Raw genomic sequence first — 14,740 nt, 5'->3', positions numbered from 1 at the left:
GTGTGTGTGTGTGTGTGTGTGTGTGTGTGTGTGTGTGTGTGTGTGTGTGTGTGTGTGTGTGTGTGTGTGTGTGTGTGTGTGTGTGTGTGTGTGTGTGTGTGTGTGTGTGTGTGTTTGTAAGTGAAAGCTTTACAGATGTAATCACTGTGGGTGTGTTATGGTCATACTATGTCTGTCTTTAATGTCCATCAGGTTCGTAAAAATGAAGCCTCTGCAGAAGTGCTACAAGTTGCTGTTCATTGAGAATCTAATTGAGGCTGCAGAATGACCAAAAGACACGTACACATCCAGTCATAAAAACAGTTTTACAGCATTAAAAAGCACATTTACAGCCTGGCTTAAAAAACGGCTTGGATCTGAAATGCTGATTTCACTATCAGCACACACTCAATGGTGAGCGTATTTTTTTCTAAGGGTTTATTCAAACCTGGATCATTTGAGGCAGTTGCGAAACAGTGGGCAGCCCCCCGAAAGCCCGGTTTGTTTGGTCATAGGTGAACACAGCAATCGCTCTTGGATGTGGGACAAAACAAGTGGGTCGAGATCGCCAAAAATAGGTGGTCTCGCTTCCATTCGAGCTTGTAGCGGTTCCTTTACAGTGAGAACACAACCACCCCAGCAACCAGCACAACTGACTTATAACTGTGGCTCACACTGTAGTGATGCGAGCAGTTGTGGTCAAAACAGTAGAAGAAGAAGAAGAAGGAGTAGAAGAATCAACCACAGCAGAAGAAGAGAAGACCGAAGAACTGAGGGAAATGAGTTGTTGGCTCATGTGGAGCAGTACAGAAATAAAGCGCCGTATCAAAGAGCCTTAATGCAGTCAGAACTCTTAAAACAACATGTGTTAATCATATAGCACACACTTTTACATGAGCCATAAACACTATAACCCCAATTAGCCACACACATCGATGCTCCATGAAGATAGGGAAACTCCCCGCCTTCCGGGTATGATTTCTGACCGATGTGATTAAAAAAATCAATCGCACATGGCATTTGTTTTTTAACTTTGGACCGCCACAAACTTTTGCCTTGTGAACACAAACGAACCAAGTGACAACTGCTACAATTGTATCACTTTTACCCGAGTCAAAACAAAGGAAACGAGCCACACCCTAACTCTGTGGTTTAGAAGTTATTAGGATTGTTTGATTGTCCAATCAGAGGCACAGCTCAGGTCTCGTGACTGGCAGGCGCCCTGTAGCTGTTGGAAGAAAAAAACACAGCAGGCGTCATGGCAAATGTGGCTACCTCCGCGAATTGGCCTCATTTCACGGTTTCAGGAACAGACGGTTGACGTCATGTTTTATATAGTCTATGATTCAGCACTAGAAGATCGGTGGGACAAGGAGTAGTACGTGGAAAGTACCCAAAAACACCCAGTGACTTTCAAAATAAAACAAACCGTGACAAAACCAGAGGCCTATATCACGAAGCAGGATTAGTGTCTTAGCGAGATAACTTCAGGGTTAACTCTTGATTACTGATAGCACGAAGCCGGTCCCTTTTTTATCAGAGTAGATCACCATGGTGACCTACTCTGAACGGCTATCCTGCTCTGGAGCAGGATAAGTTGGAGGTTGAATCTGATCCAATGAAAAGCCCCTCCCACTGGCCAATCGGCTTCTCAGAAACAATGGCCTGTCCTTTTCTCCCAAACCTGGTGGACAGAGGCACACAAGCTGTAAAAAGAGCTTTACGAAGAGAAAGAGTGTTTAAAGATCGATCAGATCCACTCGATCAAAGCGACGATTCCCTGTATGAGAGGTATAGGTTCTGACGGCCCGGACTACTCTACCTCTGTGAAATATTAGAGCCGTACATTGCCCGTGCAACCCACAGGAGCGGTGCACTGACTGTCCCACAGACATTGTGCAGCGCCCTGCGATTCTTAGCCACGGGCAGCTACATGTACTCTGTCGGGGATGCAGAACGGCTGAGCAAGTTTACGGCATCCCGTGTTGGCTGCTGCCCTCACGCAACTTAGGGACGAATTCATAGCGTTCCCAGGATGAATGAGGAGCAGGTGGAGTCAGTTACCTATGATAGGAGCTGATTCTGAACAAAAGATGAAGGAATTCTAGCTCAGATTTTGTCAATGAAATGTACACACAGCAGAACTTATCACCACTTTTTTGGGAACATTTTAGGGGAAGCTGAGCTTCCCTCGTAGTCTTAGAGCAATCTCCACTGCTTGAAACAGACTTATCAGACATGATGATGTTCTTGTTTTTGTTTTTTATCTGCTCCCATGTTCTTCTGACTCCAGAAGGATTACATCTGGGAGAATGACATGATAATTGGAATACACGCAAGTCATTTGCACAGTAGCATTTATTATTTCATGAGATTTAGAAGTGTGATCACTATCATACTGAGCCACTGATGAGTAACTTAGGCATTTACACAGTCCGCTATGCGTTGCCATGCATTTTGCCTGTGGTTGGCCGCTGCTACCGTGTTCCCCCTTACCGAGTTATTGCTTCTCTCCACCTTGTATTGCTGCATTGTCAGCCGCTGCTCTTCAGCGGTGAAGTACGGAGCTTTCTTAGTCGCTCACACACACACACACACACACACACACACACACACACACACGCACACACACACACACACACACACACACACACACACACATAGACACAGACACACACATAGACACAGACACACACACACACACACACACACACACACACACACACACACACACACACACACACACAGACAGACAGACAGACAGACACACACACACACACACACACACACACACACACACACACACACACACACACACACACACACACACACACACACACACACACACATCCCTGCATGTCTTTACATTCTCACAGACTCTGCAGCCTGGTCCTTTGTATTATTCATGGTTGTTCCTGTGTAAAAATATCCAACATGTGATGCATCAGAGGAGCTTAAAGGAACATTCTGTGAATTCATGAGACCATAAGGTAAAGAAGGAGGACCTGGGGTCAGCATCCACATACCTGACTGTCTCTAAAGAACTGAGGAGTTGTGTGTCCAGTGTGTGCACTCTGTCCTGGGGACGTACAGTCAGAGAGAACTACAGGATACCAGGAGGACACTTCACATGAGACGGACCAGAGTCCCAGTCTGCTCTGTGTTGGGTTCACTCAGTTCACCCTCTGTGAGGTTCAACAGGAGAAGATCATGGTGTGCATCAGACCAGAAATCTGAGTCTGTCTCCAAACTCCTCCCACGTTCAGGCAGTCAGAGTGCTGGGCTGTTGTTCGGCTGTTTTTCAGTCTCCATAATCAGAAGAAGGGTCTATTGATTTTCTGTTCAGAGTGTTTACTGTGTCTCACTGACCATTAGTGGACTTAATCTGGTTGTTCAGGGGAACGGTGTCCCACATCTGACAGGGACTCTAGATAGTCCCACCAGACATTTGTGTGTTTGTGTGGGTAATTGATGCGACATGTTAACCTGTTTTTTTTTTCTCTTTGTATGATAAAGGTGTGTTAGTGTTTATGAAAGCTGAACCACTGATCTTTAGACTCATTGGGCCTCATTCGCTAATAAATGCATAGAAATGATCTTACTCTGCGACCAAGTTCAATGTTAACTCAAATCTTTGTCGGATTCATGACACGTGCGCACCAGCCAATCACCACCATGCGTATGTTAGTGAATCAGAACCATTATTAACTGACAGGTGTGGTCCTGCAACCTGCAATCGTCATAAACCACACCTCAATTTTTCCATATAAGGACATCTGTTCAGAGCCTCAGGAGGAGGCAACATCCACATCACCAGTGTCAGCCACAGCCCACTCCCCCGTCACTGGGAGTCTTTACGAGGTGATCAATGATCAGCTGATGCTCCTGGGTGCTGTGAGGGAGACCACAACTAGTATCCAAAACATAAACCACACATTTAAACAGCTGCTGGATATTTCTGTGAGTAAATAAATAAGTCTGAGTGAACAGTAAAGTTGTGTGCGTCATTTGCTCAGAAAATGTATAAAGTCATGAGGAGAAGCAGTAATTTCATGTCTTCATTCACATTTTGAAACCTGCTTTTTAACTGATCCCCATTAGAGATGTTACATTTACGATACTGTGCCATTTAATTGACATCAAAACTGTGACAATTTAAAATCTACATTGTGATATTTTAATTCGTTTGAATTGTTATTTTGAAATAAATATTTAAGATTTAACATTTTTAGTGCGATATGAGTGAACATGCCAATATCATATTTATTTAATACATTTAGTCCAGGGACACAAAGTGTGTTGTGTTTGTGACCTGCCGCTAGGGGGTGCTTGACATAATTTTAATAACAGCTGAGCACCAATATGTTGTATCAATAAATAAATACACAGATAATTAAATAGATAATTCAAACACTTTTAATGAGGGTTAACAGTTCAAATATTTAAACGTTGAATTTTTGTTACATAGTAATAACTTCTATTCATTGCTCAGCGACCATACTCGCCTTCCAGATATTATTTTTGTCATTATTGTATTGTTATTGTTATTCTTCCCACAGTTTCTAGTGTTAGAGATCATTAGACCTATTATTGTCCAGTCTGTTCTGTGTTAACAGCAGCCTATTTTAATAAACTTAGTACCTTATATGTGGCTATAAAGACCACACCTTTTTTATGTTGAGGTAAAAGGGAGTGCATGGCCTGAAAAGTTTGGGAACTGCTGAGTCAATTCACAGTTTTTAAATTCCCTTAGAATTTTTTCTTTACTGACAGTAGTTTAAATAATTCACAAAAGAGAGAGAGTTGGTCGTCATTTGTGCCTAAGCGGGTTTAGGAGGTTTTAAATTTGTTCACAGAGTTAGAACAAATTTGAGTAAGAAAATGTTGATGAATCACAGATTTGTGCATCAAACATTCCTACATACGTTTTTGGCACAACGCACTGTTTGTGAATAAAACCCATTGAGAGTGGTACAGTGCTCCATGACTTGTGCCAGTTGACCCACTCTTGGTCGCCATTGATCCACCATCTGACCACCCAAACCTTTTTCAACAGAGCGGATGGTAATGCTAGTTCCAGGCTAGTCAATAAATCAATCAATCAGTCTTTATTTGTATAGCGCCAAATCATAACAAACGTTAACTTTAAGACACTTTACAAAAACATAACAGGTCTAGAACCGTAAATGTGAATATAATTTTATTGGCAGAAACCCAACATCAAGACAAGATAAGGAGTCTTATCTCATTTTAACCCACCATGAGTACAGGACTTTGCAGCATTTAGCAAGTTACAATGGCAAGAAAAATCTTCCCTGACTTAGTACTGGGTCTTTGTGTTTCTACAGGCAAAGCACCATCTCCAGGCTCTCACAACTGGTGCTTAGCAAGCATCGACGACATCAGGGGCCAGGGGCGGGGCTACAGTGGCTAACAATCGGCGGTGGAAAACAGTCATTCCTTAAAGGGAAAGCTGCTGAGCAAGTGATCTGTTGCTGTCTTGGGGTTTCTCATTCAAAACGTAAACTGAAAGCAAAATTAAAGCAGCAGTGCATACAGATGATGATCTCTTCCATCATTACTCCATTGGCTTCTTTATGGCATGAGCCTGCTTGGATAAACAGCTACGTATGCAGTGTCGTAACCACGTGGCTCAGACTTGGCTCCTTGCATATGGAAGACCAAACCAGTTTTTAGGAAGAACTTGATTGGAACTAACTAAGCACCATTACTAGCACAGCAGCACTAGCTCTTTAGTTGGTAAAGGGGTATCACATTCATACGCCCTTACACATGCACACACACACCTCTGAGCACTGAGCAACAACAGCACCAGTTTGGGGTTGAGAGTCTTGCTCAAAGACACTTCTGCGTGAGACTGTAAGGGACTCACCAACACGACCCAGACAGCAGCAGAGTGAGAGCAGAAAGACTTTGTTGGTTTCAGGAGTTTGCATTCATGCATTTTTAACCTGAGTTTCATGTTTCAGTAAACAGAAACACAGTGGTACTGTAGTTTCTGTCTCTGACTAACCCAAACTGTACTGAGCCTCACTAAAGCAGAAAATCCTGTAACAAACTGAGTCCTGACCTCTTCTCCTCCTGGTTTTTATTGTCTGCAAGACTTGACCTGAAACAGACATGACCAACCTTACCTTTAACCTTTCTTCATCTTTGTTCAGTTAGGCTCATCCTAACCAACACACCTCTGTTACTGCATTAACCCTGCTTTAAAACCAACCTTTAAACCTGCACAGCTAACTTTCACTAAACCTCACTGAGACTGTGAGATGATGACAGCAGAGGTAATCCTGTGCTCAGATTAGGCAAATCCTTCAAACCTGAACTCCTCACCTGCATTAACCAATCAGCTCACACCCAGGACTGACTGAAAAGATGACAATATAACTTGAATCTGTTACTGCTGAATGTGACAGCCGCATTTACAGCTGGATTATTGGACCAGTCTGAGGAAAGCTGCAGGAGGATACAAAGTTACTCTGCAGTGCTGGAAAAAGTTTCCAGACACCCTAAGAATTTCGCACTTTCTTAAATATTGTCTCAAATATTTGTGCAAAAAAATGTTGTTGTGTTTCTAACGATGTGGCTGCATTAGATAAAGACATACAAACAATTTTTCTTTTTGTTTATCTTTAACAAGAAAAACTAACAAACTCAATATTTGACAGCTTCAGTCTGTCAGGCCCAACATTGCTGGGCAACTCTGCCTCGTATTGATCAGGGGCTTCTGACAGCCTTGTTAGACCTTAAGCCATGATCTAAAGGGGGCCACGTACAGTGCAGGGGGAACGCCGGAAACCAGTTGGGTTTGACCACTACTGCTGAAGCTCCTGTGATGTTGTGTGGTGGTTTTCTCTGAACATGTGGATCAGGATGTGGTCATTCTTGCTGAAGAAACCATGTTACGTCCAGATCTTGGTTTGTCTTCCAAACTGTTGGTTGGTCTGTATTTCTGCAGAGTGGATCCAACTGCTGAGGGGCTGCATCTGCACTTCCTGGCGATATATAGGCAGCTCTACCCTTCCTGCCTGAGAATCTGCCACAGTGGGGTTTGTAGGCAATGTTAAGCAGGGTCTCATATCTGCTGTGTTCCCTCCTCAATCACGGTTACAAAACGCCATCACAACACATATTAATGTCAGTTTAGTAAAATCTACTTCAACAGTCAAAGTAATCCAACAAAACATTTTCTTTTCAATTAAACCTTACTCAGAAGAAAACAACTCTGGGTTAACAGTTCAGATCAAAGAAAACAGAACAATCAGTGAACCGTGAGCGGGGAGGGGAAAACATTTATGAGCTACCTTGTGTTTCAGAAATATTTTGATAAAAGGGTCTTTTCCTTGACATTTCATCTTATGGAACTGTTTAAGAGAAAATAAATAAAAGTTCTTGTTATCACATTAGTCTATTTTGGGGTGTTAATCACACATGAATGTGTTAACACTCAAAGATTACACACTTCAACTCTGACTTTAATTAGGCTACCTCTTTGACTAAATTTCAGCTAAGATTAAAGGACACCAACAAGTGTTAACTGAACAGTGTTTCGTTTTGTTTTGTTTCCCACTGCTAATCCAGGTCCAGGTCACGGGCGCAGTAGTGCCATTAGTGAAAACCAATGACTCCTGTCCCCGGCCACTTCCACCAGCTCCTCTGGGGGGATACCAAGGTGTTCCCAGGCCAGTGGAGAGATATAATCTCTCCACCATGTCCTGGGTCTATCCTGGGATCCCCTCCCAGTTGGACATGCAGGTTCAGGCCTCACCAAGGCAAGGTTATAATAGTTAACTAAAATGAAACTAAAAAGGAAAACTAAAATTTAAAATACATTGCAGTTAACTCAAACTAATAAAAACTAGAAAAGAAAACAAAAACGATAAGTAAACTAAAACTGTATCTTGTGTTCACAAAACTAACTGAAACTAACCAAAATTATAGACAAAATGTCCTTTGTTATCGTTTCTTACAATATTAATAGCCTTTAGGTTTTAAATTAATCCGACACATTTTCCCAACCAATTTTACGACAGTTTTCGGCAGTTGTCAGTGCCGTACGGCACCATCATAGGGGCATACTGGGATGTGCTTGTTTACTGCACTGACTGGCTGTGTGCTGTGCTGCGATGAAACATAGTGGAGCAATGAATCACAGTATCTGCAATAGTTTTATTTCATGTGAGTCTGACTTTATTGTTACAGAGTCCAAGTTTCTAATTATTAAAGCTCATATTATATTGTTTTATATAATTTATGTTTATATTATTTTTATGTAATGTATATTAACATTTTTTATATAATTTATAGTTATATTTTTTCTATTAAGTTTATATTTTCTTGTGTTTAAGGCAGCAGCTAAAAGTTCAGTTTTAGCATTGACTGAGCAGTGAGCACTATGTTGGACTTGAAAATAAACAGTATTACAAAATATTCACTCTGACCTTTTTAAATCCTGCACCTGGCAAATAAGGTATGAAAAAACTAAAACTAAACTGAAACTAAATTAAAACTAAACTAAAACTAAGCCTTGTTGCAAAAATCAAAACTAAATAAAAACTAGAATGGCCGCTCTAAAACTAATCAAAACTAAACTGTAATGGGAAAAACAATGTCAAAACTAACTAAAATTAAACTATAATGACAAATCCAAAACTATTATAACCTTGGACCAGATGCCCAAACCACCTTATCCGCCTCCTCGATGCGGAGGAGCAGCAGCTCTACTCTGAGTCACTCCCGGATGTCGGAGCTCTGAACCCTATGCCTAAGGCTGAGCCCAGACACCCTGCAGAGAAAGCTCATTTCAGCTGTTTGTATCCGGGATCTTGTTCTTTCGGTCATGACCCACAGCTTGTGGCCATAGGTGAGGGTAGAAACGTAGATTGACCAGTAAATTAAGAGCCTTGCCTTCTGGCTTAGCTCTCTCTTCATCAAAACAGACCGGTATAGCGCCCCCATCACTGCTGACGTCACCCCGATCCGTCTGTCAATCTCTCGCTCCATTTTCCCCTCACTCGCGAACAAGACCCCTAGATACTTGAACTCCTCCACTTTGGGTGAGTGGACCTGGAGTGGGCAGTCCATCCTTTTCCGACTAAGAACCATGACCTCAGACTTAGAAGTGCTGATCTTCATCCCGGCTACAAACTGCCCCAGTGCGAGCTGGAGGTCAGTGTTTGATGAGGCCAACAGGACCACATCATCATAACTGAACACTGGTTCGGTGTAATTTTCTTACTCCTGTAGAGTCACTAATGGAAGAACAATGTATGCTTACTTAGTGCCCATTTAACACTGTTGTGGTGTTAATATTTTACATTGTGAAATGACTGGGTGACACTTTCATAGAGTTAAACTTTAAACACTTTGAATAGTTTCAATTTAACACTTTCTCAGTGGTTCCCATATAAACACTTGAGCAGTGTTTAATTTAACCCTAAGGGAGTTAGATTTACCCTTTCAAATCTGCAATGTAGGAGTGATTCTTAGTGCAATATTTCACAAATGCACAGGGTCTCAGAAAGCTTTCCCCACCACTGCATAAAAAGTCTTTTTTGTTAATATGGTCTTTGCACTGATAGATTAACATCTGATTTCATTAGATGAGTTGCAGTGACAGTAAAGCTCGATTAATCTATGAAGGAACACGGCACTGAGCTCTCCTGTCACACTGAGTGCCCTGAACTATAATAATGTGAGACATCAAAGTGTCATCCTCTGTACTTTCTGTTCATTGCTATCCATTGATTCAATCAAAAGAAGCACACAGCATGGCTCAGGTGTCAAACAACATGGTTATTTATTGCTGAGAGAGGAGAAATGTACAGTTTTAAAACAGGAAACAGAAACCAGATAAATAAAGCTTTTGTTATTCAGTTAAAAAAAAAAAAAAAAACTAGACAAAATGGACAGTCGTCAATACTGTGGAAGTTCAAATTTGTACAGAGAACATATTTACAGGGTGCTTTGCTTTTTCTTTTGTACATAAAATGAGAAAAATAAACTTTGTACCTTCTTTTGTTTTTTTTTTTGTACAAATACATTTCATAAAGCTCACAGTGCAAAAACTGTAAGTGTGTTAAGTTCTGTCCGAACGGTTTTTAGTAAAAAGTTGAGAGAGCCACTGTCTCAGCACGCTGCAGCTCCTCTTTGAAATCACTCCAACATCTCATCAAACACTGTTTCTGTCACCAAACCTGCACACTGTGTTAAAACACAGAGAAACGGCGTCTCGCTGAGTGGCGCTGGAGGAGCGCTGGAGGAGCGTGTCTCTGTGGGGCGACTCCTCTCAGCAGGACTCTGGACACTTCCTTCAGCTTAAGGTACAAATCAGTGACTACTGAGTAAACACGTCTCTTAGAGAGAAGGTGAGTTTTAAAAAATGCTGTAAATTTCAAAACCTGCATCTTCAACACTGAATTTTTTTTCATCCTCTGTGCACAAACAAACTGACACGGACAGCCCGCCACCTGCCTCCCCACCAGAGAAACCTTGTGGTAGCATCTGCTCAGGCCTTCACCCCTCATCCTCATAAAAACCAGTCTGATTTGAAATACTGTAAGCCCCGCCCCTTGATTGATTGATTGTGATTGGTCAGTTGTGGGAGCAGCAGTGAGGTGATGCTTTGAGGATGTTTTCCTGGTTGTTTCATTCACAAATGAAGCATCAGCATGTAAAAAATCAGGTCCTGATGTAAGGCTGCTTTGTGGTTTTCTGATCCACACAGTCTGTGCTCTAGTTAGTGCTCCTGAACAGGGCTTATTTAACCTTTATTTTTAGCCCTGAGAGGAAGAGAGAGCTCCCTGAAGGTCTGTCTGCAGACTGTGAACTCTGGATGTGGAGTGATGGTACATGAACTCTCTGGTCTGCAGGAGGACGCAGGTTTCCAGTGTTTGCATCGAAAAAAAGGAAGACTGCTGGTGAGGATCAGAGAGAGGAAGAGGAGGATGATGAGGAGGAAGGGGAGGGGGCTGCTGTGCTTTGAGTTTGAGTGGAAATGTGCTGAGCTCAGCAGAGGGCGGGGAATGACACTGAGCTGAAATATTATTCTTCAGACTGCAGCGAGGAACCGGAGGAGGAATCAATGTGGGAAGGCTGTGACTGATTATGAGAGGATGAGAGCCGCACTGTGTGGCCGCGCGCTTGTGTGTGTGTCTCTGTGTGTGTTATCAGGAGCTGCACAGGGACTAGGCGACACTGGATATCTGAATTAGAGGGAGGGGTATTAGCAGAAACATGTGCACAATGGTGCAGAGGGATAAAAAGTTGGTTTCAGGCTTCAGTGGAAAAACTGTTTTGATCCTCTTCCACTTCAGTTTTAGTCCCTTTCAGGATGAAAGCTCAGAGAATCTGAGCCGGTCCTGCTTGGTAGACTCTTTACATCCCAGCTGGCTGAGACTGAATGATTGATGTGTGCAGTAAAAACCTGTTAGTGCAGCCGTTTGAGCCCAGGGTGAAGGGTCGACGTGAGCGGCTCAAATAAAAACACTTCTTCCTCCAGCCTCTGTAACAGAACTGGAGTACTGCTAATGCTAGCAATGCTAATCCAAAACAGGGGCTAGACTTGGCTGGACTGGTCTGCTGAAGGCTTTATGTGGACACTGTGGGCTGTGTGTAAGGCTAAAACACTGAGGCTAAAATCTGAGAATCTCTCTTCCTCTAAAGTGCAAATTCAGATCTTTGAGTTTCAGATTGTCTCTGTGCTGTGATTGTCTGAGCCCAGAAACAGATTGTCGTATTTAAACCCTCTTTGAACTGCTGTGTGTGCTGAGCTAACAGAGCTAACAGACTCTGTCTGATCTGTGATTGGCTGTGACCTGAGGAGGTCAGAGGTCACAGACACAGTGTCGTGTGCATCTTTGGTTAAGGTTCAAAAAGGTCAAACATGAGATCACGAGTTGTCCAGGTGTTCATCCTGAGTGGAGTGGAAGCACGAGGTGATCTCCGACAGGTGAGGTGCTCCTCCTCCGTGGTCCTCCTGGGACCAAAAGGAGGAGTTTTTGGCACGGTATCGTCCTCCTGACAGGCCTCAGGGAGTCCTCAGGTGTGCAGGTTTTGAGGTTTTCAGCAGAAGAAGATGTCCCCATCATTCTGAGGGTCTGAGGCCACCTTGTTTTCTGAGGACGAGACAGAAACAGTGAATATTTTTCATTGTTGTGTAGTTTCTACTGGACTAGCATGATCCAGGGTCTGAGGTGGCCTACCTGAGTCTTTCCCCTTCTTCTTCTTCTTCTCTTTCTTCTCTTTGGGTTTGGTCAGCTGCAGCAGTCTGCTGGGCAGCTGGGACTCCTTTTCTGCTCCCTGGGCTTTAGAGGAGGAGGAGGAGGAAGAGGAGAAGGGGTTGAAGTTTTTACCCATCCTCTTGGATCCAATACGGAGGAAGGGTTCTTTGGTGGGGGCGGAGGAGGAGAGCTCCACCTGCAGGAGGACAGATGTAGTTTTTTTAAGATGAAGCTCATAAAACATTCTCTCAGTGGTTTTACAGATCAGGTCTTTACCTCTTTGGGCTCCTCTGCCTCCTTTGAGTCCATATCCAGAGAGCCAGAGCTGTGAAACCTGATGGAGTCCTCTGACGTGGTGGAGGGCGTCCGCTGGTACCTCTGGAGCTGCTGTGACTGTGCAACAGGGAAATGAGACACATGAGGATGCAGATATCACAACACACACACATCACAGCCTCTTTACACCTAATCCCAACAGGAACATCAGCACAGGTGGTGTCACTCCTCCCACAGGTGAGCTCTGCCTGCTGGAGGTATCACACTGTTTCACAGTCAGAGGGTCTGTCTGCTCCGTCTCTTTAATAACCTCACAGGCTGTTTGGACTCCACTCTGTATTCACTCTGAGCTGAATAAAGGAGTTGTTTACCAGTCAGCTCTGTCCTCCACAGAAATCCTCTCAGTCATCCCTCAGAGGACCCCGAGCAGAGATCATGTATCTAATGGAGCTGATAACCATGTCTGTATCCTGTGACTCAGCTTTAATCCGTGTGTGCCCTCATCAGTCAGGGAAAGATCCTGTTAGTGTGTGTGAGAGCTGCAGACAGGCTGGTAGTACGAGTCTGACTCAGTCAAACAGCTCTTCTCTTTGCTGTCACAATAATGATAAAGATAATCTTAACCAAGTAACAAAAAGGAGGACCTGACTGGGGCTAAGAGATGACATGAAAACAACAGGCATAACAGGCAAAATACAAAATGCAATTTCAGTTCTGCAGCACACACTGTAAGTTGAGTTAACTTGAAAAATGCTTGTAAACCGGTTGGCTTAAAAAAACTAAGTGATGAAATATGAAACAAAAGTTAATTTAACTCAACATCTTACGTAGTTTCAATTATTATGAAAAATCATTCTGCTGAATGTCTTTAATCAAGTAAACCTGATGATTATTTGTTACAAATTAAAATATTAATTAATGTTAAAAAATGTTGCCTATCACTGTAAAACACAATAAGTTGACCTCAATCAAACTGAAAGATGTGATATCAATAAATGTACCTCATGAATTCAGTAAATGTAATAATAAAATATTAAAGCAGATCTAAACAATTAAACTAAATTAACATTTTAAAGTACTCCTGCGTCTCATATCCACAGAGTTCCCTCCTCACTCATGGTTACAAACGCTGTCACAACAAAAATCAGCTTTAATGTCATAACTTCAGTAACCGTAAGTGAGGAGGGAAGGCAGTAGATATGAGACCCTGCTGTACATTGAAATATTGGTCTTCAGGGGGCACAGGTTATTTGAGCCCCACTGCACTGACTGGTGGTCTGTACTCCATGGCACTGGCTCTTGTACCTACTGACTTTTGCAGTGTGCCTAATGGTTAATATATTAATAAATGAAATGTTTGACTGGACTATCATGCTATGTAGGCGAATTTTGAAATTGTAAAAAAGATTTATTTATTTTTGATGCAGACAGCCAGTCCACACCATGTAGAGCATAGACAGCTGATCAATGCCACAAGGAGCACAGACAGCTGGTCCATGCTGTCACGCACAGACAAACAGTCTGTCATGTAGAGCACAGAAAACCTGTGCCACCGTTGCACATCTGGAAGTACAGCAGGGTCTCATATCGACTGCGTCCCCTCCTCACTCACGGTTACAAAACACAGTTACAAACTAATGAATTTAAATTGTGCTTACTTAAACAGTAACAAAAGTTAAATCTACTGAGAAATCATCAGTTTCAACACTGAAAACTCAGACATTTGAGGAAATTGGACTAAATTGTAACACATTTTAAGTTTTCATAGCTTAGTCCAATGGAGTAATTTGAACTTTGGGGTTTACAGTGTTGATGTCCACTGCCACTGATATGAAGTCCTCTACTGAGGTCTAGTGACATAAAAAACGACCATGTCAAAATAAACAAAGTCACCTAACATTTAGGAGGATTTCTGTGAATCTGTGTTGATTACTTTCCCTCATCCATAAAGACAATGCAGTGGTTGTGCCATGCTGACCTGCAATTTATGTTTGTGTTTTTGAATTTAAGGAATAGTGAGAGTTGAAGATTCTAGTAGGTTAAATAAAATTTCAGAGCAAATAAATTCAGCTTCAAAATATTACGTTTAATTTCAGACAATAACTTAGTACCTCCAAAAAAAGGTTCTGAATCATTTGTAAGGGTTTCAGCTCTAATGCGCTTAGTCCCGCCCTCTAATGGAATGAGCCTTTCCATAAACTGGGCCATTCTCTGCACAAACATCAATTAAACTTCATTACAGA

At 42.4% G+C, this 14,740-nt stretch overlaps 1 protein-coding gene across 3 annotated transcripts in view; it reads right to left on the bottom strand.

Annotated features, from left to right (window-relative positions):
• Positions 1–9,800: 9,800 nt before the first annotated feature.
• LOC141796122 (uncharacterized) overlaps positions 9,801–14,740 on the bottom strand; it is a 68,763-nt gene continuing 63,823 nt past the window's right edge. For all 3 annotated transcript variants that reach the window (XM_074677065.1, XM_074677064.1, XM_074677066.1), the window contains 3 exons: positions 12,498–12,614; positions 12,204–12,417; positions 9,801–12,116 (listed from right to left, as the gene is read on the bottom strand). In XM_074677065.1, coding sequence (XP_074533166.1) covers positions 12,064–12,116; positions 12,204–12,417; positions 12,498–12,614 — 384 coding nt within the window. In that variant the 3' untranslated portion in view covers positions 9,801–12,063. The remainder of the gene's footprint in view (positions 12,117–12,203; positions 12,418–12,497; positions 12,615–14,740) is intronic.

The sequence above is a fragment of the Halichoeres trimaculatus genome, unplaced genomic scaffold (genome assembly GCF_033239565.1).
Source record: "Halichoeres trimaculatus isolate MK-OKI-2021-1 unplaced genomic scaffold, fHalTri1.1 fHalTri1_scaffold_10, whole genome shotgun sequence".
NCBI classification, from domain to species: Eukaryota; Metazoa; Chordata; class Actinopteri; order Labriformes; family Labridae; genus Halichoeres; species Halichoeres trimaculatus.
This window is presented reverse-complemented; position numbering and strand designations above follow the sequence as displayed.